At 43.0% G+C, this 26,370-nt stretch overlaps 1 protein-coding gene across 1 annotated transcript in view; it reads left to right on the top strand.

The window, feature by feature from the left end:
* CSMD3 (CUB and Sushi multiple domains 3) overlaps window positions 1–26,370 on the top strand; it is a 2,682,374-nt gene that overhangs the window by 1,442,897 nt on the left and 1,213,107 nt on the right. Inside the window, exon 18 of the mRNA XM_069220640.1 lies at window positions 19,779–19,967. Coding sequence (XP_069076741.1) covers window positions 19,779–19,967 — 189 coding nt within the window. The remainder of the gene's footprint in view (window positions 1–19,778; window positions 19,968–26,370) is intronic.

The following is a 26,370-nucleotide window of genomic DNA, read 5'->3' as shown; positions in this document are numbered from 1 at the left end:
ATTAGGAATGAAGACACGGGTTGTCTTGTTACTGAGGAAGTAGGGATGGAAGAGGCTTTTGTCTCCTTTTTCAGGAAACTCTATATGGAGGAGTTTGAGTCAGACAGTATATTTTAGCTATGGTATAGCGCTTACTCACCCGTATGTGAGATGCTGATGCACTTATTTACTCAGTTAGCCGCTACACCATGTGGGTGTGTGGTTGGAAGCGCTCTGTCTTTGCTTCATGGTAATGGACCTGTTACAAGTGGCCCTTTCTGCAGGGTCACCCCCAAACGTTTTGCCTTCACCCTTCTGCTTTGCTGAACCCACATTTTTTGGCTTTTAAAACTCTGTGCACCTATGGCCATACCACTCTGAAAGTACCTGTGCACCTCACCATGCTAACCAGTTCTAAAGTGCTTGTGCTCTCTCCTTTTAACATGGTGAACCCAGGGCCTGTAAACTAAATGCAACTAGTGGGCTACAGAGCTCATTGGGCTACACACTAAAGTAGTTTCAAAACCTGCCCCAGGCCTGCCATTGCAGCTGGTGGTGCAGTTTTAAACTGCCATTCTGATATGGTAAAATAAACCTGTTGCCAGGCCTAAAATCCTTTTTAATAGATATGCCACCCCTAAAGTGGGCCCTAAAAGGCTCATAGGTAAGGATGCAAAAGACTACTCTGCCGCTTGAGGGCTGCCCTATTCCCTGTGAAGGAAAACTGGAACTCCTGTCTGATCTATAAGGACACAACTAGCTCCAGAGGTATGCTTGCAATTGCCCACCAGACCTGCTGCACTGGCCATGCAAATGGACCTGCCTGAGCCTTGCTGACCTCTACTGAAGAGTTACCTCATCAGGTCCTAGGTCCTTGGTTGGCATCAGTTTACTCCTTTCTGCCTAACTGTGCTCTTTCAGAACTAATGCATCACACTGCATTTCTACACAGGACCTCGCATCGCGGTACCTTGCAACTACTGATCGGTGGCCATATCCAAACTGACAAAAGTAGACACAGGTCTTAGCACCACATCTCCAAATTGGCAACCACATTGGAACCAAGGGCCAGATGTATGAAAAGTTTTTGCACTCGCAAACGGTGCGAATCGAAAAAATCGTCTGTTTGCGAGTGCAAAAACGTGGTCTGCGATGCTTGAAAGGCATTCGCAGACCAAAAATAAGAAATCGCAAAATTTGCGATTTTTTTGCGGTGCGACCTGGTTTTGCGAGTCGCATTTTGCGATTCGGTATTTCCAGTAGGAAATTGCGAGGCGCAAAATGCGATTTGCAAAATCCAAGTCACAAATAGATGCATCAAAAAAATCACAATTTACGATTTTGCGCAGAATGGCATTTTGCACATGCAAAATACCACTAAGTGAAACAGGTGGTAACCAGGTGCAACCTATATAAAGAGGCCCAGAATGCCTCAGACTCTTTTCCACAATCGCTGCACTCTATGTCATGGCGAGGAGGATGAGGATCTTGGCAGGTTTGAGGAGAGGGAGGAGGAGACAGGAGCACATTTTCAGAGTGCGCATTACACTATTTGACAGAGGAGGAACTATTTGAGAGGTATAGGTTGAACTCAGCCAGGATACTTGATCTGATAGCTGAGCTACAACCCATACTGCAGCGCAGAACACTAAGGACTCAAAGCATACCCACCCATGTGCAGGTATTATGCTCCCTACACCTACTCACCTCAGGGAGCTATCAAGGGATCATAGCAGCGGCTGGGGGGGTCTCACAGAGTACCCTCTCCAGATTTTTCAATGCATTTATCAACGCCATGCTAAGCAAACTCCAACAGTACATCAGATTCCCCCACACCCCACAGGAAATACAGCAGACAAAAATGTATTTATACCAGATAGCTCAGTTCCCCCACATCCTAGGTGCCATAGATGGCACACATGTGGCTATATGTCCACCATCAGTCACAGAGTATGTGTACCGAAACCGTAAATACCAACATTCCATGAATATACAGGTGATATGCAATGCCTCCTATATCATAACTGATCTCGTGGCCAGGTACCCAGGGAGCACACGTGATTCTTACATCTTTCGCCACAGCGGCATTCACACAAGACTGCTAGCTGGGGAGTTTGGTGAAGGATATCTACTATGTAATGTCACTCTGTATACTGGCGCATAGATGACAAACCCATGTCAGATGGCAGAGTTACTCATCACACAGTTTCTGTCCCTTCCAGGAGACAGTGCCTACGCAGTGCGCACCTACATGATGACGCCCTACCTCAATCCCGCAACACCAGCAGACCGGAGATACAATTCAGCACACAGGGCAACCCGCAACATTGTGGAGCGCACATTTGGCCTGCTGAAGAGTTGCTTCCGTTGCCTCCACAAAAGTGGAGGGGCACTACAGTACAGTCCAGAAACCACATGTAGAATAGTGACTACTTGTGCAATCTTGCACAATATAGCTACAACCAGGGGCATACCTATAGAAATCAGTGACACTGAATCAGATGAGGATGACGATCCCATACCACCTCTGCAGCCAGCAGACAGGACCAGTGCAGCAGAGGGAAGGCAAAGGTGTTCCGACATCACACACAACCATTTCAGACGTGAGTATGAATGACAAAAATCCACTGACAACTGTACCTGTAGTGATAGAATTTATTACCTTACGTCAGGTAATGAATGAGTGTTAAATGAAGTAAACAGGTGATGGAAAAAACTAAAATTAACAAAAGAACTGAGTCACGCACTATTACGTCATAGTGGCAACACCAGTGTAATTGCGGCAAGAGTCACTTTCTCCTCCCACGCACACCACTCGGGTGCCCAGTTAACTCACTGGCATCTTGAATGTCACCTTCAGTGGCAGTGCTGCGCCTGGCACTGCACCGTCTGGTGTCTGCTGCAGGTACGGCCACACTACTGAGGCTAGAACTGTCCTCAGTGTCCCCCAAGGCTACCTCCCTGGGAGTGGTAGATCTCTGTCCCATGACAAGTTCAATCACATTAGTGATGTGCACAAGGCCCTGGATCACATCCCTGCTGGTGTGTGCAGCCTCCACTTGTGCCGCCACAGCGCGACGGGCGATGAGTGCTGCGGAGTTCGTCATCCTGTTGGAGGACTTGCAGTAGCTGCTAAACATTGTCCTGAATCGGTGTTCGTGTCTGCGCCGGCTAACCTTTTCATGGCGCAGCTCCTAGCAGAGGTCACGCACTGCACTAGTAAGGTCCCTAGTGTCCTCAGAAGCCTGCACCTGTCCCTCACGCAGCTGTGTGATGTTGCTGTTCAGTGCGTCCAGATGCAGATGCAGGCCCATCATGTGTCTATTGTGGACTCTCAGGTTACGGTCCAAACTAAGTATGCGCTTGTTTTGCAGGCGCTGTTGCTGCAACATAGCAGCCTCAAGGCCCCCGAACAAGGATGGACCCTCACCTGCCTCATGGAGTTGCTGCTGGGACACTGTGGCACTCCTGCGTTGTGCTGGCTGACCCCTGCCCTCCAGTATCTGGCTGCGCCTGTCTGGTGCAGACAGTGTGGTGGGCCCTTCCTGCTGCACATCCGAGTCGCCGCTGAAGTCTGGCAGTGGTAGTGCCCTGGGCCTGCGGCGCACAGTGGAGATGTGGAGGGACCCACTGGTGTTGGTGTCAGAGGGCTGCTGGGTGTCCGTCTCCCCTACACATGGACTGTCTGTGGCTGCTGGGCCTGGCCCACCTGCAACAACAATATGCAGCATGTCAGTTCTGTATGTTATATTATCTGTCTGAAAATGGCAATAAAGGTACAGGTACTGCTCTACATGGTGTTGTGTGTGTTCTGTTACCTTGGGTGTCACTATGCTTCATTACATTGCTATGCTACTGTCTGTACTAGTTAGTGGACCGCAACTTCCATAATGCATTGTTGTGCTGTTTCTAAGATGTGGACTGGACTACTTCACACATTACTTCACATTACATGCTAATTCCTAAGGGGCTTTTGTGCATACACATATTGGGTTCACAAAAAACATTGCACTTACCTTGGCTGGTACTCGGTTGACCGGAGGTGTCGATATCTGTGACCCCTGTCACAGCTTCAGGGAGGAGAGTGGATTCCACCAGGTCCTCCAGTGGTGTGGATGGTGGTTCGGTTCGTGGTCCGCCACCTGTGCCTCTGGCCTCCACAAGTCTCCTTGCCACCCTCTCCTTTGCCCAGGAGCGTAGGTCATTCCACCTTTTCTTAATCTCCTCTATGGAGCACTGTGCCACTCCAGTGGCGCAGATTTTTCCCTGGATGTCCAGCCATAACCTTCTTTTTTCGCTCTCAGGAACCTGGAGTGAAGATTTCCCAAACAGGCGGTCATGGCTCCTCACAACCTCTTCAGTCAGTACCTCCAGCTCCTGTTCACTAAACCTGAGCATGTGCTTCCTCTCCTGCTTCTCCTGTGATGTTCCTGGGGTCTCCATCCTGGCTCAGGTGTTTCTGCTCCTGCTGAGTGCTGCTCTATGTGGCTGGGCTGCTCTCTCTCAAGATGCTAGTTTGGGTGTGGCACCTGAAACTGCCTGGGATGACTCATTTCCTGCTGGTGATGTCATCAGGCTCCTCCAGGTGTGCATTCTCAAACTTTCTCGCAATTTGCGATTTTTTTACAGAATCGCAAAAAAATTGCAAATTGCGAGAATGCAAATTGCGATTCGGTAAATGGGCCTCGCAAACCATAAATAGCGAATTTTAAGAAATTGCTAATTCCGAATCGCAATTTTGTTACATGGCCAATTGCGACTCGGAAATAGCGATTTCTCAAAAAACGCTATTTGCAATTCGCAGACCCCAGTTTTCATACATATGGCCCCAAGTGCCTTAATCAGAAAGGCAGTCCTCTGAAATAGACCTTAGGCCTTCTCAATGTCTTCTTCAGCTCCAGGAGTGAGCTGAACAGTGGCTATGAGGGTCCTATTTTTACACCTGTTGCCAGCATCAAAGGGGCAGAAACGTTGGAGTTTTCCCCCAGAAATGGTTCTGGAATTTCCTTCCTCCTCGCCCTGGTCCCAGGATGTCTAGGGTAACAAAGTCCTATGTGAGTATGTTGAGCAAGCTCCTTTGAAATGTAAGTAGGGCTGTGCCCAGCTCTGCCCCTCCTATCCTGGCAGGACTGCCCATCCTGCCATCATCTGGTCCTTCTTTGGGTCACCGTCTGGAAGAAATACACAAACTGCCTTGCTAATCACAGTCAACTAACTCAGGAAACAGACTGCAGGCACAAATTGGTTATGGAAATCAAATGCCTACTTTTTAAAAGTAGGCATTTTCTAAACTGTGACTTAAAATCCGACATCACAATCAAATTACGATGCTTTAGACATCAAACATGGAATTTATACCTGCTCCCAAAAATGTTTTATTAAATGTAATAAGGTATCCCCAATGTTATCCTGTTAGAGAAGTAGGCCTCACAGTAGTGAAAAACAAATTGGTGAACTTTTTACTATCAGGAGATGTAAGCGTTACATGTACTTGTCCAACTTTTTAAATACAATGCATCCTGCCCTGTCGGTTGTTTAGGACCCAACTTAGGGGTGACTTAAATGTATTAAAAATTACATTTGAGACATGAAAAGAGGTTTATTTTGCCACGTCTACTGTATTCTGCAGATTATAACTGCACATAGGCTGCAATGGCAGGCCTGAGACATGTTTTGAAAGGCTGCTTAATTGGGTAGCACAATAAGTGCTGTAGGCTAGGTAGTATATAATTTAATTTGCTGAGTGGCTATATGTAATTGTACAATGTTTTAAGGAGTGAGTACAAACACTTTAGCACTAGTTAGCAGTGATATAGTGCACAGAGCATCGTTAAAGCAACAACATTTAATTTCAGCAAACAGGAGGGGAGTAGGCAAAATGTTTGGGGGAAGAACACCCTAAGGCTGACATATCTAACAGAGGTAAAGAGGTAAATAATAAACTACTCTTATACAGTTTAATTTTGGATTCCTACCTACTTGCTCAGTAAATTCTAGAGTTGTGGGGGGAGGAGGAGGAGCACAGATTTAAATAACTCTAAACTATTCAAAAACATGTATTGTTGTTTAATTGATATATCATTTTGATTGAAAGCTCTACTTTCCAGTAGGACCATATAAATTAATTTCAACAAAAATAACAACAAGTTCATTTAAACAGATATTCTATCCAGAATTATTTGTAGTCAGAGAAAATAGCCTGCTCCGCAATAGGTCTCTTTCAATGTTCCTTGCAATCAAAAAGTGAAGGCCAACACGTTCTGCGGTATGCAATGACAACTGCTTTGTCAGGGATGTATGGAATATATGAAAATAAGTTTAACATAAGATCCAAATATTGCAAAACAGCTGAAAAGATTAAAGTGCAATAGATAGGATTTCAGACATATATACCTGGTGAATATTATTTTAAAAGGAGACAACTAACCAATGCACCAAACTCTATTTAAGCAACCTCAATTTGTCATTAAACTATAGCAAGTTCAGCACCATTTGAACTTCTGTCATTAATCATCAGTAGTAAACACAAATTCTAATTTAACCATCTATTAAATGATCAAATACAGTTAAATCGGGGAATAACTACAATTATCTTATATTATCATACATATTAACATATAATAGGTAGCAGCACATAGTGGAAAAAAAACGTTCAGTTCTGTGTTGAACTGCATACTAAGGATACCTTCATCATAATATAATTACAACAACAAGTAATCCAGATCACTGAATACATTCACTAGTTTTTGGGTGCATAAAATCTCTAAAAGAAAATGCATATCTTAGCCTGGCTTCTTAAGCTTCATAAAATTGCAAAGTTAAAAATTAACTTTTCATGGCGAAAACATCTATAAATTAGAAAATATAAATTGAAAGATTGTTTTTAATTAGGAGTGTCCATGATATTAAAGTACTGCAATTAATGTAATTAAAAAATTAATTTGCTCAATTAGTAATTCCTGAGTCTATTCATAATATTCAATGTTTAACATAACTTTATGATATATAAAGGATTGATTCGCCTAAGTTATCTTAAGCTGCTGGAATCATCATTTGAATCACATCACATAATATTTCATGTCTTTTCAAATCCTTGAGAAAAGCATGGAAGCTGACCCCTAAATAATCTAATTAAAGCAAAATATGGGACCATATTAGGCACTTAAAGTCACTATTGACGCAAGACATCAAACATACAACTCAAACATGAGTTACCAGTATTTAGCAAAAACAAACTCTGTTTGAGAGGTTAAGCATCAGTTCTCTTTCATGCCTATTATCTTCAACACCCTGGTCTAAATACAATTCACTAAGCGTTATTTTCCAAATGAGGTACATTAAACCATGACTTTACCTACTGGAGTGTTACACCATTCCTCATGGTAATCATGCTACATTATGCTCAAATTCAGCAAACTGTTTAAGGAAATGGGGATGTATTGGAGTGGACGATGCTGCAGGGACTTCCAGACTCACATAACACCACCCCAGGAGGAAGATCAGCCACCACCTGTTTCCCCCTTGCCATGCACTAGAAAGTGTCTGCTCTTGTCATGCATCACTGGAAGCATTGGAGTGGATACTGCTGCAGGGACTTTCAGTCCAACATAACCCTGTCCCAGGAGATGGAGGGCCCCCCACCTGTTTACCCCGTGCACTACAAAGTGCCTGCTTTTCTTCTGTGGTGTGGGATGATTTGCAGTGGACACTGCTATGGAGACTTCTATTTCCACATAACACTGCTTCAGGAGCAGGAGGGGCAGTCACTTTTTCTCCCATGCTGCACACTACAAAGTGACTGCTCATACCCTGTGGCACGGGCCTGCATGGGAATCGACCGGGCAAAAATTGGGCCAAGAGCGGTTCAGATTGTGCCCATCCATTGCTGGATGAGGCTGGGCTGGTCCCCGTATCTTGACTCTTTGACTCGGATGCGCCTGAAAGCTGTCTTTGTACAACTTCAAGAAAGTAAGTTGTTCCTTTTATATTTCTTCATCATCTCGACCAGTTATTTCTACCTTTCATTTCCGTTTAGGATCATGATCTCTTGCATTGTGGGTCTCTCCTGCTTAAGATATGGGAAGCAAGAAAGTTCCAAATTCTAAACCCACATTGGGCTCCAATAGCACAACCATAGACACCTTCCTGGTTTGAGCTGCAGGTATGATCACTAAGGAAATAGACCTGGCAGAAAGACATTTGTCCTTTGATCTTGTTTGCCTAATTATCACTTGTATGTCCACTGATACTGTCCCTGTGGCTTTGGCGAAATCTGTAGTGCCCCTGGATGCTGAGGAGGCAATGCTTAATGTATCTGTCCCGGGTTCTCCCTGGGATTCTCAGGATCTGCTGGCTCAGCAGATGCTCCTCAGCAGCTCTCCTGCTGCTAAGCTTAATAGAAAACTGCAGGGCTGATGATGTGTTCCTGGTACCTCAGCTACCCCAGCCAGCATCCTACAAGATGCTATTGGTGACCCTGTATGGGGCCCCCCTTTTTTCTAAATTCACTGCTGCTCTTAACAGATGCTTTGCACCATTCGGAGAGAAACTGGACAAGCTTATTGCTGAAGCTGATAAAATTTATAACATTTGTGACCGTCATTTTAGGCCCTCCCCTATTGAGCATCCGTCTGTTGTCACTTATCAGGTTGGGCCCCTGTCTTATCCTAAGCTTCCCAAACCTACTCTAACCAGTATTACTGCTCACCTTTCAGTTGATAGCGCACTGCGGGGCTCTACTGCCCCAGTAAATCAGGATAGTGCATCCACTGTTCCTATATCTAACTGCCCTCCTTTCACCAATGCCTCCGCTCCACGGATTACACCACCTTTGACTCAAATTAACCTCCCCCCACATGTTGCCCCTTTGTTGTAATCATGGCTAACAGCCACCAACTTACCGATTCCAGCACAGAGTCTACTGACCAGCTCAAAAATAAAGTGTGCCACTGTCTTGTTAACAATTCACGTTTAATGTTCAGGACCTTAAGAACATTTTGATGGCCCAGCTAGTGGCATGGACAGGTGCTACCACAAAGTTATTCCAAAGGGATTGTGTTATTATTAAAATTAGATAGCCAGCATCTGAAAGGTGTATTTTGGATCACCACAGGTGGGCGCCGGCTTTGGCTACCAAAATCAGCTTCTTGCCCCTTGGTTCATTTTATAGGCATCTGCAAAGGAGACAGAATATGATATCTACCTCAGCGATGCAAGGACTCAATCAGCTGGAGGGGGGCACCATATCCCATGTAGCAACAGCTTTGCTCCTTTATCAGACCTTAATGAAATGGACTGACACCCTCATTGCCCTGGTGACTTGATCTGTGGGCATGACCCTTAGCAACCTATCCCAGTTGGAGCAACTTATCCCAGTTGGAGAAGTTTTTAACCCTGTACGTGAGACTAATAACACTATGTTCGATGGCATCTGTCGCTGTAGATACGCATGTTCTGCAATAGCTCGCCATCTGGTGTTGGGCCGGAGTGTTACAAGTTGTTTTTCTTCGAAGAAGTCTTTCGAGTCACGGGACCGAGTGACTCCTCCTTTTGTCTCCATTGCGCATGGGCGTCGACTCCATCCTCGATTGTTTTTTTTCCGCCATCGGGTTCGGACGTGTTCCTGTCGCTCCGAGTTTCGGAACAGAAAAAATAGTTAATTTCGGAAGATTTTCGTCGGTATTGTTGCGTTCGGGATCGGCATACTTACATTCAACACCGCATCGAAGATCGAAGAGCTCCGGTGCCCTTCGGGGTAATTTTTCGATCCTCCGTCGGGGCCTGGTCGGCCCGACCGCGTGCTGAAGAACGCCGATGGAACGGACCCCGTTCCGTTTCTGCCCCAAATGCCACAATAAATACCCCTACACAGACCAACACTTCGTCTGCAACCTGTGCCTGTCACCTGAGCACAGCGAAGACACCTGCGAGGCCTGTCGTGCGTTCCGGTCCCGAAAAACACTCCGAGACCGTCGAGCCAGAAGACTTCAAATGGCGTCCGCACCGACAGCCCGACGGGAGTTCGAGGAACAGGAACAGGAAGGTACCTTCTCGATCCAAGACTCAGACTCCGAAGGATTCGACGATACACAAACCGTGAGTAAGACGTCGAAAACCACACAAAGAAACATTTACAAGGCCCAGGGGACGCCACTGCCACCAGGCCATGGCTCAACCCATAAAATCGGTGACCGACCGTCGGCACCAAAAAAGGCCCAAACAGTGCCGAGATCGTCCGACTCCGGTCGAGACACCGGCACGCAGCCTTCTCGGGACCGAGAAAGTGCTGGAGACAAGCCTCGACACCGAGATGCCGGTGTGGACACGGCTCGACGCCGAGACAGCGGCACCGAAACAGATCGACGCCGAGAGGTTTCGGCCCCGAAAAGGAAAAAAGTCACCTCGGAGCCGAAAAAACACGCAGACACAGTTTCGACGCCGAAACAAACTGCAAGCGACCCAGCTTCAGGCTCTTATACAGAAGAGCACTCGCTAACCTCCCAAATGCAGAAGCATAGGTTTGAGGAAGAGCTACAAGCAACTGATGCGGACCATACGCAAAAGCGTATCTTCATTCAGCAGGGGACAGGAAAAATAAGCACCCTTCCCCCCATTAGGAGAAAGAGAAGGTTGGAGTTCCACACGGAACAAGCACCACAACCAAAAGTGGTGAAAAGAGTTACACCACCACCCTCTCCTCCGCCCGTGATTAACGTTTCACCAGCACAAACGCCATCACACTCCCCAGCTCACACCACCATGAGCCAGGGTGACCAAGACCAGGACGCATGGGACCTATACGACGCCCCAGTGTCAGATAACAGCCCAGAGGCATACCCTACAAAACCATCTCCACCAGAAGACAGCACCGCGTACTCTCAGGTGGTGGCTAGAGCAGCACAATTTCACAACGTAAGCCTCCACTCAGAACAGGTCGAGGATGATTTCCTGTTCAACACACTCTCCTCCACCCACAGCTCCTACCAAAGCCTGCCTATGCTCCCTGGTATGCTCCGGCACGCAAAAGACATATTTAAGGACCCGGTCAAAAGTAGGGCAATCACACCAAGGGTGGAAAAAAAGTATAAGCCGCCTCCTACAGACCCGGCTTTCATCACAACACAGCTGCCACCAGACTCTGTTGTTGTAGGAGCAGCTAGGAAAAGGGCCAACTCTCACACATCTGGAGATGCACCACCCCCAGATAAAGAAAGCCGCAAGTTTGATGCAGCTGGTAAAAGAGTCGCAGCACAAGCTGCAAACCAGTGGCGCATCGCGAACTCCCAGGCACTACTTGCGCGCCATGACAGAGCCCACTGGGACGAGATGCAACATCTCATTGAACATCTGCCCAAAGACTTCCAAAATAGGGCAAAACAAGTGGTTGAGGAGGGACAGGCCATCTCCAACAACCAGATCCGCTCCTCCATGGACGCTGCAGATACAGCTGCACGGACAATTAATACATCTGTAACTATCAGAAGGCATGCATGGCTCCGAACGTCTGGATTTAAACCAGAGATTCAACAAGCAGTTCTCAATATGCCTTTTAATGAAAAAGAACTGTTCGGTCCAGAAGTGGACACAGCGATTGAGAAACTCAAAAAAGATACGGACACTGCCAAAGCCATGGGCGCACTCTACTCCCCGCAGAGCAGAGGGAATTACAGCTCATTCCGTAAAACGCCCTTTCGAGGGGGGTTTCGGGGTCAAAGCACACAAGCCAGCACCTCACAAGCCACACCGTCCAGTTACCAAGGACAGTATAGAGGAGGTTTTCGGGGACAATATAGAGGAGGGCAATTCCCTAGAAATAGAGGAAGATTCCAAAGCCCCAAAACCCCTACTACTAAACAGTGACTCACATGTCACTCACCCCCTCCACACAACACCAGTGGGGGGACGAATAGGTCATTATTACAGAGCATGGGAGAAAATCACTACAGACACTTGGGTTCTAGCAATTATCCAACATGGTTACTGCATAGAATTTCTACAGTTCCCTCCAAACATACCACCAAAAGCACAAAATTTAACAACACACCATTCCAATCTCCTAGAGATAGAAGTGCAGGCACTATTGCAAAAGAATGCAATCGAATTAGTGCCAAACACACAAATAAACACAGGAGTTTACTCACTGTACTTTCTGATACCAAAGAAGGACAAAACACTGAGACCAATCCTAGACCTCAGAGTAGTCAACACTTTCATCAAATCAGACCACTTCCACATGGTCACACTACAAGAAGTATTGCCATTGCTAAAGCTGCACGACTACATGGCAACTTTAGACCTCAAGGATGCTTATTTCCATATACCAATTCACCCATCGCACAGGAAATACCTAAGGTTTGTATTCAAAGGAATACATTACCAATTCAAGGTACTGCCTTTCGGATTAACAACCGCACCAAGAGTCTTTACCAAATGTCTAGCGGTAGTCGCTGCACACATCAGAAGGCAGCAAATACATGTGTTCCCATATCTAGACGACTGGCTAATCAAGGCCCATTCGTTAATAGAGTGCTCAAATCACACAAATCATATCATACAAACCCTCTTCAAACTAGGGTTCACCGTCAATTTCACAAAATCCAAGATTCGGCCACGCAAGGTACAACAATACCTGGGAGCCATAATAGACACATCAAAAGGAGTAGCCACTCCAAGTCCACAAAGAATTCAAAATTTCAACACCATCATACAACGCATGTATCCAACACAAAGGATACAAGCAAAGATGGTATTACAACTCCTAGGCATGATGTCATCATGCATAGCCATTGTCCCAAACGCAAGACTGCACATGAGGCCCTTACAACAATGCCTAGCATCACAGTGGTCTCAAGCACAGGGTCACCTTCTAGATCTGGTGTTAATAGACCGCCAAACTTACCTCTCGCTTCTGTGGTGGAACAACATAAATTTAAACAAGGGGCGGCCTTTTCAAGACCCAGTGCCACAATACGTAATAACAACAGATGCTTCCATGACAGGGTGGGGAGCACACCTCGATCAACACAGCATACAAGGACAATGGAACGTACATCAAACAAAACTGCATATCAATCACCTAGAACTTCTTGCAGTTTTTCAAGCACTAAGAGCTTTCCAACCAATAATAGTTCACAAATACATTCTCGTCAAAACAGACAACATGACAACAATGTATTATCTAAACAAGCAGGGAGGGACGCACTCCACGCAGTTAAGCATGTTAGCACAAAAAATTTGGCATTGGGCAATTCACAACCAAATTCGCCTAATTGCACAGTTTATACCAGGGATACAAAATCAACTCGCAGACAATCTCTCTCGAGATCACCAACAGGTCCACGAATGGGAAATTCACCCCCAAATACTGAACACTTATTTCAAACTCTGGGGAACACCTCAGATAGACTTGTTTGCGACAAGGGAGAACGCAAAATGCCAAAACTTCGCATCCAGATACCCACACAAACAATCCCAAGGCAATGCCCTATGGATGAACTGGTCAGGGATATTTGCTTACGCTTTTCCTCCTCTCCCTCTCCTTCCTTACCTGGTAAACAAACTCAGTCAAAGCAAACTCAAACTCATATTGATAGCACCAACTTGGGCAAGGCAACCCTGGTACACAACGCTGCTAGACCTATCAGTGGTACCCTGCATCAAATTGCCCAACAGGCCAGATCTGTTGACACAGCACAACCAAAAGATCAGACACCCAGATCCAGCATCGCTGAATCTAGCAATCTGGCTCCTGAAATCCTAGAATTCGGGCACTTACAACTTACCCAAGAATGTATGGAAGTCATAAAACAAGCAAGAAGGCCATCCACCAGGCACTGCTATGCAAGTAAATGGAAGAGGTTTGTTTGCTACTGCCATATTAATCAAATACAACCATTACACACAACTCCAGAACATGTAGTGGGTTACTTGCTTCACTTACAAAAATCTAACCTAGCTTTCTCTTCCATTAAGATTCACCTTGCAGCAATATCTGCATACCTGCAGACTACCTATTCAACTTCCCTATATAAAATACCAGTCATTAAAGCATTCATGGAGGGCCTTAGGAGAATTATACCACCAAGAACACTACCTGTTCCTTCATGGAACCTAAATGTTGTCCTAACTAGACTTATGGGTCCACCTTTTGAACCCATGCACTCCTGCGACATACAGTTCCTAACCTGGAAGGTGGCATTTCTCATCGCCATTACTTCCCTGAGAAGAGTAAGCGAGATTCAGGCGTTTACTATACAGGAACCTTTTATACAACTACACAAAAATAAAGTCGTCCTAAGGACCAATCCTAAATTTTTGCCAAAGGTTATTTCACCGTTCCATCTAAATCAAACAGTGGAACTTCCGGTGTTCTTTCCACAGCCAGATACCGTAGCTGAAAGGGCACTACATACATTAGATGTCAAAAGAGCATTAATGTATTACATTGACAGAACAAAGAACATCAGAAAGACTAAACAACTCTTTATTGCATTTCAAAAACCTCATGCAGGAAACCCAATTTCAAAACAAGGTATAGCCAGATGGATAGTTAAATGCATCCAAATCTGCTACCTTAAAGCTAAACGACAGCTGCCCATTACACCAAGGGCACACTCAACCAGAAAGAAAGGTGCTACCATGGCCTTTCTAGGAAACATCCCAATGCAAGAAATATGTAAGGCAGCCACATGGTCTACGCCTCACACATTCACCAAGCACTACTGTGTAGACGTGTTATCCGCACAACAAGCCACAGTAGGTCAAGCTGTATTAAGGACATTATTTCAGACTACTTCCACTCCTACAGGCTGATCCACCGCTTTTGGGGAAATAACTGCTTACTAGTCTATTGCAGAACATGCGTATCTACAGCGACAGATGCCATCGAACTGAAAATGTCACTTACCCAGTGTACATCTGTTCGTGGCATCAGTCGCAGTAGATTCGCATGTGCCCACCCGCCTCCCCGGGAGCCTGTAGCAGTTTGGAAGTTACCTTCAATTATTTATATATGTATCATCTCAACCTTAAATAAGTGCATACTTAGTCACTCCATTGCATGGGCACTATTACTACAATTCAACTCCTACCTCACCCTCTGCGGGGAAAAACAATTGAGGATGGAGTCGACGCCCATGCGCAATGGAGACAAAAGGAGGAGTCACTCGGTCCCGTGACTCGAAAGACTTCTTCGAAGAAAAACAACTTGTAACACTCCGGCCCAACACCAGATGGCGAGCTATTGCAGAACATGCGAATCTACTGCGACTGATGCCACGAACAGATGTACACTGGGTAAGTGACATTTTCATTCCAATGCAGTTGTAACTTCTCCTTCCGAGTGGTCTCCAGTGGCTTCATCCCTTACCAGCCTAGCTATTCCCAATACCCTTCCTAGCGCTTGTGGTGGTGACTCCCCAGGACTCCTGTTGAATTTAATTTGTTGTAATGTCTTTGGGTTGAGGTCGAAGCTGGGTGATGAAGACTGGCTTAATTATGTTAAAATTCTTGACATGATCATGTTCCAAGAATCCTGGTGTGCTTGGAGCAGCTAATGTAGGATGGTTTTCAGAGTTTGTGTCCCTGCATTAAAAGCGAGTAGGAGTAGAGCTAATTGGGGTCTTATAGTGTTTGTTCACACTTTGTGTGGTTTTAGGACTATCTATGTGCTGGTAAAGCATGCAGGAATCCAGATTTTCTTGTCGATACAACCCAACAATTTTACCTTTTGTATTGTTAATTTTTATAATGCTGTTGGTCGTTCTCATGGCACTTGCAGTATTTATGATTTGTTTATATTGTACAAAGTGTATGAAGAAGGGCTCTTTTATTGTCTATTAGTTTTAATGTTATAATCGGGGGAGATTTTAATGCAAAATGAGGGTTCAACCACATTGTGATTCAACCGTTTGAAGTCCTTCAGGATAACGCTGTCTCTGGGGATTTTAGGAAAGAAAGGCTCTATAAGCATATTCTTTAACTGGGGTTGGTGAATTTAATGGAATTGTTAGGTCCAGCTGATCATGTTATCCCTACCTTCAAAGGTATGGGCCGGGGCACCACCATTGACTACATACTTGCTTCCTCCTCTACGGATACATTTTCCCACTCTGTAGCTATTCCTATTAGTGCTTTAAGTGATCATAAATGTACATTTTTCTCTTTTTATAGAAACAGACTAACAGACTAATCATCTAGTTGTATTTTGCTCCTTGAATGCCAGCATGAGACATTCTCTATCTTATTTGGCTTTCGCGGGCAAAATGTCGAACCCGGGCTGGTTCAATGGGAAATTCATGGCAGCCAATAGTCGGCTTTGTGCAGCCATTAACACTTTTCCTAGGGATAGGACTTATCTAGCTGCTTGTGGGCATATAAGAAAGACATCCATGCCAGAAAATAGTCTGTGAAACAGGAAATGTGGGGCAAGTTAGTCTCAGTCATTACCGGAGAGGAACCTGTGGATTTTGGAAAATTGTTAATCAGTCAAAGATTTCACATGCTTTGACAGATGGGACTGGGACCAATATTAGTGCAGAGTGGAGCACTTTGAAGCTACGTAATCTGATACCCAGATAACATAGCCCGTGATTATGCAGAGCTATCTATCACTTTTCCTCTGAATATTAGATTTGATCTCTTAGAGGTACGTTAGGCAATTGGCGCTAGCCCATCAGGGAAAGCACCTGGGCCTGACGGGGTCCCGATAGATCTTTGTTAGCAGAACATTGAAGCTTGGGCACCCATCATTATTAACGTGGTCAACCGTGCTCTTACCAGCGGCCTTCCCAGCTCATGGCATACAGCCATGATAATGTCTGGTTATAATAAGGGTTTTAGGCAAGACCCCAATGTTTCAGACCCATTTTCTTGTTGGACTCTGTGGTTAAATTCATCAGATGCATTGTTCTCAACAGGATCGAGAAATGGCGCAAGCCCTAACCATGTCTTTTCTCGTATGCAATACGGATTTAGAGAGCAACTTGTCACAGTTGGTTATCTTATTGTGGCCCTGCACAGTGGAGTGAATGGTACTGTAAGGTATAATCTTGGAGAAGAATGTACAGACACTTTCAGTCTGCAGCGTGGCATTCTTCGGAGTTGTGTCTTGGCACCCATCTTCTTCCTCCTTTGTATTAATGGATTAAACACCACTCTGCAGGCCTCAGGGTGGACCTGCCTAAGATTAAGTCCATCTTCGTACCAGCTCTGCTTTATGCAGACGATGCAGTTTGGATAACATGTACCCCAAATGGTCTGATGGCTCTAAATTACAGCTTTGCTACCTTCATGGACAACTTAGATTTGGAAACAAACATCTCTAAAACTAAATGTATGATATGTAGCCCGAAAGTCACCAAAACTGGTTCCTTTTGGATCAAGGGAAAGTGCATTGAGCAGGTCACCAACTTTCCGTAGTTAGAAGTCTTATTTTATGCCAAAAGCTCCTGGCTACCTTGCATTGCAAGCCGCGTTCTGTGTTTCAATCACTCCGTGGGGGCCTTGTTCTATTTCACCAAAAGAGTAGGAAACAAGCCAATCAAGCCTCTCATAGAGGTCTACACACACAAGTGCTTACCTGTTTTATTTTATTGCTATGGAATGTGTCGTTAATGGGACACCACTAAGGTTCAGTTAAAGGAGGATCAATTCTGCTGAAATTTGCTCGGTCTCCCCCTTCAACATCACACCTCTTTTTACATGAGCAATTGGGTTTGGACTATGTATCTGACTCAATTAAAGTGCACTGTTACTTCTCTGTGTCTCCGTTTGGTTTAATAGGCATGCAGCTCTTAATCAAGAGATCATCTCAGACTGCATGAATTGTGAGAAGGGCATTTCTATTCCCTGGCTGAATTATGTGCAATCTTCTTCTGAAGCCATATGTTGTCAGGAACAGTTTACTTCCTCCCATTCTTTCACCAAAGTGGACGTACCCAGGGTCAAAATGCTTTTTGAAAACACAGGGTGGACTCAAGGGAGGTAAAGAAATCGAGGAAACCTTTACTCTCCGATTATGTCATGGTCCGAACATTACCTCAACTTGAACCATATTTGACATGGGTTATATGTCCAAATTTCGACTAGGAACTGTCAGATCACTTCTCTATTTCCACTTGGGCCAGCATGCTAAATCATCTATTTTAGTGTGTTCGTGTGATGAGTCCTCAGTACAAACTTTGGATCATTTTGTCTTTTTCTGTAATAATTATGAACTCCAAACTAAAGGTTTTTTAAAACCTGTTCTTAAGTAATACGGGTGTTACCAGTACAAGCCAGCTTTCTATTTCCTACTTTTGATTGTGAATCCTTTTGTCTCTTTTTATGTTGGATGTTGTAAACACAACCTAATGACTATTTGATATCTCACCCTTTTTGCTGAGCATTTTTACTGTATTTATGTTTTTATCTATGCGATTTTCATTTTTTTTCTGCTTCTATGACTATGAAAATAAATCAATAAAGCTTTCTGATTAATGGAAATTATGTTTTAGTTCAAGAATAATACATGTTTTTTAATTAAGTTTAGTGCTAATTATGTCTGCATCCTCTAGCCTTATAACTCAAGTATGTGAGTAATTTCTTGGAATCTGTTTTATAGATTGCTATGAGTAACACCACATCTATGCATCAAGAAAATAATGGCATGTACATGTGAAGTTTAGAAGAGTAAATACATTGAACTATTTCGAGTTACCTTCAAAATTTTGGTATATTGGATGTTTTGCTATCACATTTCTGTAGCATGATAAAATGCAATAATTTAGTCAAAGAACCCAAGATTGGCTTATATATATAGGGACATTTGGTTTGTGTTTCACTCTTCTCTGTGAGGAAGGAATGTAGAGACGTTTGTTCTCCATCATGGAATGTCTCACCAATGCTGGGATCTGGAAAGCAGTGATAATTATACGATGACGTACTCAAAAGTGTTTTAAGTTGCTAAGTTAAATTTAGCTGCTCAAATTTGCACCAATCAAAATGTGAATTTTCAATTATGTTTCACGGAATCAGGATTAGTGGCATTTTGCATTCACACAGTGCTATGGGAAGAAGTAATACATGTTACTGTGATGGATTTTTCCATTTGTAAAGCTTGAACATGTCTAAGGATTGTAGATAATTCTTGGAAGCACATCTTTCACTATTAAATGAACACACACAACCTCAGAGGTTTTTCAGAGTATTCTCTGTACTTTGTAAGTAGTTTCCAATTCTGCCAAAACATGCAAAAGTGAGCCAAAAGTAGTAATAATTCTTTCATTATTAAAGCACACACCATATCCAATGGGGTCTTATGAAAATGGTTTTTCAGGTGAAGCAAATATGTTCTCAGAGAACAAAGGGTAATATGTCATAGTAATGTTAGCATACTTTTCCACCCAGTGGAATTCTACTTGCTTACATTTTCACAAATGTAATACTCCTGAAGATATATGACTAGCATAGGTTTTGAGAAAGAGGAAAGAGTCTTAGTGGCTTGAGGATCACAGTCGTCAATTCATGGTAATGTGCTACGCTATAACACTTTCAAAGATCACTTTTCAAAGATGCGATTTGCAAATCCAAGAAAGTAAATTTTAAACTTTTTCAAACGCTTTAGGTGAACCGGACCAGCAATATTGTTTACTGATTCATCGGTTTGATTTAATGATAATTTGTCTACCTAAGGCAAGTTAGAAAAAAAAAAAGCTTAAAGATTTCATTTGAATTTTATTGGACAGCTGTAAAAAAAATGTCAATTTCAGTCTAACAGTGTATTGCTTTAATGCTTTTTGCATTCACGTCTTTCTTCACAGGTGTGACAGTTGATACATACTCATGTTTGGATCCAGGCATACCTGTGCATGGATTACGTTATGGACAAGATTTTTCTATAGGTTCCACCGTTTCATTCGGTTGTCATCCAGGATACACATTAAGTCATGAAGAACCTCTTTTGTGTGAAAAAAATCACTGGTGGAGTCATCCTCTTCCAACTTGTGATGGTAAGGATTTACCAATATGCCATTTAAGATAATGTGCTAAGAATACTGATCTTAGGTTGTGCTGTCTCAAACATGAAGTACAACTTGTGGGAAAGGTATTTGAAAATTAATTTCTCTAAATTAGCTTTTAGCTTTCAGTGCTTCTTATTTTATTTAGGACTTCTAGGGAGAGAACTCATCAGACGATCCAGTGTACAATTGTGTGCGCAGTTTTAATACTCTATCAGTCATAAATAAAGTTGACCATGTTTTTGTTGCTAATTTATGGAATTTTTCAGATTTGTGTAATGCCAGAATGGACAAAATTAAGGGCCTGAATACGAGTTTGTCTGACCACCTAAGTGTTTATAGAATTTCAACATTTCTATTAATCACGCTTGTGCATTTACACACCTCACATAGAAGGTGTACTTTGAGAAATATATGATTACAGATATTAGAGCCGATAAAAAAATGTGAAGGAAAGCTAACATCCAGGGCATAAATATTGAGATGGTAAATATCTACATTTTCACTTGAGTCTTCAGTTGTTGGAAAAGTGGGAAGACTGATTACAAATATATACCACAGGCACAAATGCATAATGGAAATCCAAGAGAGGTAAAACACCTGCATGCTGGGCAATGTTAAAGATGAGTCTGTCTCTAGTATACTGAGACAGAATTGAAAATGTTCTCAAAGTCCAATGCATATTTCTCTAACTGCAGGAAGTCCATCTGCTGGTATAGCTTTCCCATTTTTCTGGACATTTTTATATTAATTACTCTCTGTTTCATACTGGGATGCATGCACTCTATATATTGAATGCCCTTGAAGTACTTGTTGCTAGCAAAGCCGGTGGCTATGCTTTGTAGTTACAGAATGCAATAGTCTTATTGGAACTGTGTGTGCAGTTCATGTTGATTTTGTTTCTGTGTTTTAATGGTGTGAGGTTGCTGTGTGTGTGTGTGTGTGTGTGTGCACGTGTGTGTGTGTGTGTGCATGTGTGTGTGTGTGTGTGTGAGAGTGAGTGGGATTTTGAAACTATGGGAATGGAACAACACAACATAATTGGGTTGCTCATCCTCTTTCCTTTTCCCCCTTTTCATCCATCTCTTCTCTGGACCCAGGGCAGGAGATAAGAAGGAAATATATTTTCCTCTAATCCTGCTCAGCCACTGCTCACCCCCATTTAGGTTCTGTAAGAATTGGCAGTGGATTTAGTGGTTTCTGTCCCACTCTGTTATGTGCAGCTCTACTACCCAACAAAAAGTAAAACTTCTGATAGAAGTTAAAACTGGCCTATAAAATGTAGACATTTGGAAACTCATCTCCCTTTTAATTTGGTAGGTATTTAGATGAAATTCTGAGCCATATCTAGAGTTCATACTTCACAAGAGCTAAAATTGAGGCAAAGTTGCCATAGCTTTGCAGAACTAGGAGAGCATTACATGAGTTGCGCTGTAGCCACCCTGAAACCTAGATTCCAAGGATTATCTCTCTGCTGCTTACTGGGTACACCACTTGCTGAGAAATGTGGATATCATTCTGAATGCACTACATTGCTTGCTATTGTGGAGCCCAGAAGAAGCATGGTGGAGTATCATCATCTTTCCAGTTTCATTTGTTGTGGAGGAGTTCACATCTTCTTCTGATAGCATTGTCTGTCAGCTGAGTTCAAGAGGTACACAAGTATCTTTAGCAACATCAATTTTCTCACTCATACGAGATCCATTTTCCACCTTGTCAGTAGTCTTCTGAAAACTCATATTCAATGAGACATATCAATAAGAAATACTCCTTTCACTAATAGCTTTGAGACAGACTCTTCTCTTAAATTGTGGCTGGCAATAAACTTACACAGGATTGCAACTTTGTGTGGGTTATGTGGTGCCCTTATAAATTGTGATATGCTTAACTCAAAGTCCCAGTAAAAATAATGACCTAAAAGAAACATTGTGAGAGAACAGATCTTCTGCAGGAGGGATGTGTTGTTTTTTCTTTATGTCTACCCCAATCCTTCAGTCAGTACATCCCAACTGTCCAAAACTGTCTGGCTAACCAGAGCCTCTTTCCTGCCCCAAGGCTCTATGCACCATGTCCAAATAGCATTCTTTTAACTTGCTGGGTCCTCTTCACTGAAACTCACTACCAGCTCCCTTGAGAATTGCCATCTCAGGATTGTCCTCAAAGTAGTTTTCTTTAAACTTGAATGCCAGAGCATCAAATACCAAGGCTGCCTGAATCCACCCCATGCCTCTTTAATCCATTGCCAGACACCCCATACTCCTTGATCACACTCCTGCAGGTTCCTATTTTGCCCCTTTTTGAAAAATGTCTGTCTTCCTCTTCCTCCTTTTCTATTTCTGTGTTTTTCCCTTTTGCTTTCTGGAACTATCTGATGAGGAACAATAAGTGCTGATCAACAAACATGAGTACCGGTGTTCTTCATTATATGTCAATGTCTGAACAATAGTTTACAATTTCACTAGCTCTTTTGCCACATCTTCAAACACTATTTTCACTAAGCCACAAATTCTTAACGTGAACAAAATGGAGCATCCACCTGCAAGTATCATTGTCCACCTGTGGTTGCTGCACATGTTCCATATTAAACTTCCTACATTTTTCTTTAAAACTCAGTCTTCACTCAATTAACTACTAATTTTGTAGTACGTTTCACCAGATTTTTTTGTGAAAACAGTTAGGGATCATTAGGAAACTCTGTTTTCTCTGTCTAACTAATGTTATTATTACTTTTGGAAGGGCTAGTCAAAATTGCTTTGACGGCATCATGTGCACTACTGGCCTACCAAGGCATGACTATTATCTATGTTTCAAATACAACAGTAGATCTGTTAGATAATTAAATGTTTCTTGAGAATATATATTCATACTTATTTCTGTAATCAAAGTTACAATATGCTTATTTAAAAATTCAAATCCAGGACAAAATGTGTGTCATGGAAAGCTAAGATAGTTCTAGGAGATACAATTCTCTTTGATGTTGATATACAGTTTTGCCAGGACCAGTTTAGAACAACTGGTGCTGTGAAATGTACAGCTAAAGGACAGAGAAAGAGCAAGGAGTGGAAAGTTTAGAAAGTTAACAGCACTCTGACAGCCTTGTTTATGTTCTGTTCTACCGTCATAACACCTAAGACCAGTGGTTGCAACAGCAGTGCCACAGTGACCAATAGTAAGTCTCTACCCATATTTGACTTTCTGAACTTGTCAACTGATCTTTATGGATTTTTTGAATTTTCAAGGTCATTACTTACCTCCTCTATAAGAGTACATATTGTTTCTAATTCTACCAAAGTCATTGAGGAATATCTTCCTGCAATATGTTTTTCAAATCTGGTGGAAGATCGTGGATATTATGCTAGTGGCTGTATTTATTTAAGTCTCTGGGACTTCTTAAAGCCATGAGGCTCAATTATAGTCATGAGTTTTCCAGCCATGAAACACTTAAAATGAGTTCACAGGGTAGGAAATACCTGTTTCTTGTGCAAGTTACAGACATTGGAATGATGTCCTTCAGACCTAGAGCCAGTGGCAGCCTACTTCAAGCTTTAGAAGCTTTTAGTGCATTTAGGGACCATGATCTGAAAAAGATGAACTCAAGAAGTCTGGGACGTTTCTATATATCTTCTCACTCTACAAAGTAGTTTGCAGACAGTAGTGCCCTAATCTGGAACCAGTAGGGAATAGAGAGAATAAAGAAAATATGATTCTGTTTTTTACAGATGCAGAAATAACCAAGTCAGTGCATCTGTGTAACCTGATCAGCAAATGGTCAACAAACTTTAGAACTTTCTTTTAGAACAATCCCCTCTGGAAAAACTCAGAGATGTACCAGCCTAGAACTTAGGTGGGGAGAAATGAATGCCACATACTATGATTCTGAAGGTGCAAGAGCCAGGTTGACTATATTTATGTCTGTGGCTTAAGTAACATGTGCATTTGCATCCTGAATCAGTGGTTCTTCACAGGGACACAACAACCACCAGTTCTATTTAGAACAGCAACTCTATGAGAGAGGGCTGCCTTTGGGCCTGTGGTGGGATGGTCTAGTTTCCAGGGGATGGATTTAGTTTTACAGAAAATTCATCGACCAATAGGCTACCTATACTATTAGTTTTTCAGAAAACTGTTTGTGAAACTCAATTATCTACCTAGTTTGCCACATTTGTAGGGAAGAGAAGAAAAGTGGACGAATGAAGAAGATATACATGTCTGCTACAATTTGAATAATCCCTGACTGGCTTTGAGTAAACAATGGAAACAGTGATTCAACATCTGATCCAACAAACACATTTCCACTATTAGTACTTCTTGGCAAAGCTGTGGAAGATAGATTTGTGCCTTGCTGTCAACTGTTTTTTTTGGTGCTAGAGGGCTTCCCTTCTGGAAAGCTGATTATTTGGAGCAAGTGAGTCATATAGACCTAGTAACAAGTAAAAAAAATATTCAATTATCTTCTGTGTTACTGTCCACTGTATAACACAGTACCAGTTTGATAGATAGACTTGACCATTTGTGGACTGCATGGACCTGCTGTGGATGTCAGATGAGTCTTTTTTCTAAAGGGTTTGTAATCTGGGAATGTTCTTTCACAGGTTGTATTAACAAACCTTGAGAGATGAAGTTAACCAAAATACTCCAAAGAACGTATGAGCATGTTTCTGTTAAATGACAGCCATCAACAGACTGTATTCAAGTGGACTAAATTAATCCAGACTTATTTCTAAGAAAAAAGATATCTTGAACTCTCCATATTGAATACATTTTACCTTATTAAGAGGAAATAGCCACACTTACTGGTACCAGAAGATTTGGTGAAAAAGAAGTATCCATACAAGCAATAACAACCTCTTTTGTTAGTCCCACAGTCTTGCACTCCACTGGGGTTTTCAGCCTGCATCAAAGGAGTTCACCAATGTCTCCTGCAAACCTATTCAGCCACAGTTTCTGTCAGGGTGAAGTCTCAAGCAAACCCCAAATTAACCTGTACTTATTCCTCTGGTAACTTGGTACGAAAGCAGCCAGGTGTATCTTAGAGACAATGTGTAAAGTATCTATGCAGCAATTCAGTAACAAAATGTAAATATAACACAAGAAAAATCCAATTCCAATTTAGAAAATTTGAGTAAAATTTATCAAATTATTTCACATCAAAACTAGTAATATCTAATCAGTAGAATCAGAAATATTCAGTTTTAAAGATGTAGTGAAAATAGTGCCAAGAAGCACAAATGATTATCTGGACATGCTATATTAGAACAAAGTTTCAAGTTCAGCCCAACAGCAATGGAGCCCGTGCCAGATACGTGGACCACGTTAGGCCTGTTGAACAAAGTAATTTAAATCATGATTTGTGGAGCATTGCAAGATCCTGTTTCAAAGATGCACAGACAGCCATTATGAGGAAGCTGCAAGGCTGTGATACTAAGTCCTGTGTCATCACCGAGGATGCTGCTGATGAGGGGTTTGCAATGGGAAGGTATGTAGTGAGGATGGTTCACGCAGTGGCAGTTCTGAGGCGACTGTGGGTTGCGATATGAGGCCCGGCGTTGGGAGATGCATTGTGCTGCAGTGGTTCCAAAGTAGAGCTGCGAGGGGATGCATTGCGCTGTGACAGTTCTGCTCACAGAACAACAGCTGGGATGGCAGAGTCCCTTCAGGCCCGCTTGCAAGGGTCCAAGACTCAGGTTTCACTACTTGGAGAATAAGACTCACAGCACACTGTGTCCAGGTGCTGGGCTCAATGTGTTTGGAGCCTTTTCTGTCTATGAAGCTCTGACCAGGAGGCCAACCAACTAGACCTTGGAGTCCGTGGGTGGTCCTGGGTTCAAGATGCAGGTCCAGGCCTTTTCACTCAGAGAGCAGGGCAGCAAAATAGCAGTCCTTCTTGCAGAATAGCACATCAGTCCTTCTGAGTCTTCTACAGCTCCTGGGATGTACTGAAGCGTTGGCTCTGAGGGTCAATCATTTATACATGGTGCCCATTTTGAAATAGGAGAAGGCTCTGGAGGTTTCCATTCCAGAGAGGTTTTTGGAATGTACAGCCTTCTCTTTTTAATTACAATTCTTTAGACACCAAACTCAAACTTCCTACCTGCTCCCAATCCAACCTTTAAACTACACTGCACCCTGCCCTAGCAGCGGTTTAGGGCCTACCATATGGTTGACTTACATGTATTAAAAAGGAAGGTTTAGGTCTGGCAAAAAAGTTAAACTGCATACACAGGCTGTAATGGAAAGCCTGATGCATGTTTAAAGGGCTAATTAAAGGGGGTTACACAATCAATGGTGCAGGCCCACTAGTCATTTGATTTACAGGCCCTGGGCACATGAGCACTTTACTATTGACTTACAAGTAAATAAATGTGCAAATTGGGTGTCATCTAATTTTACCATG

Source organism: Pleurodeles waltl, chromosome 2_2 (assembly GCF_031143425.1).
Source record: "Pleurodeles waltl isolate 20211129_DDA chromosome 2_2, aPleWal1.hap1.20221129, whole genome shotgun sequence".
Lineage (NCBI taxonomy): Eukaryota > Metazoa > Chordata > Amphibia > Caudata > Salamandridae > Pleurodeles > Pleurodeles waltl.
The sequence above is the reverse complement of the archived record's forward strand: the minus strand, read 5'-3'. Positions and strand labels throughout refer to the sequence as shown.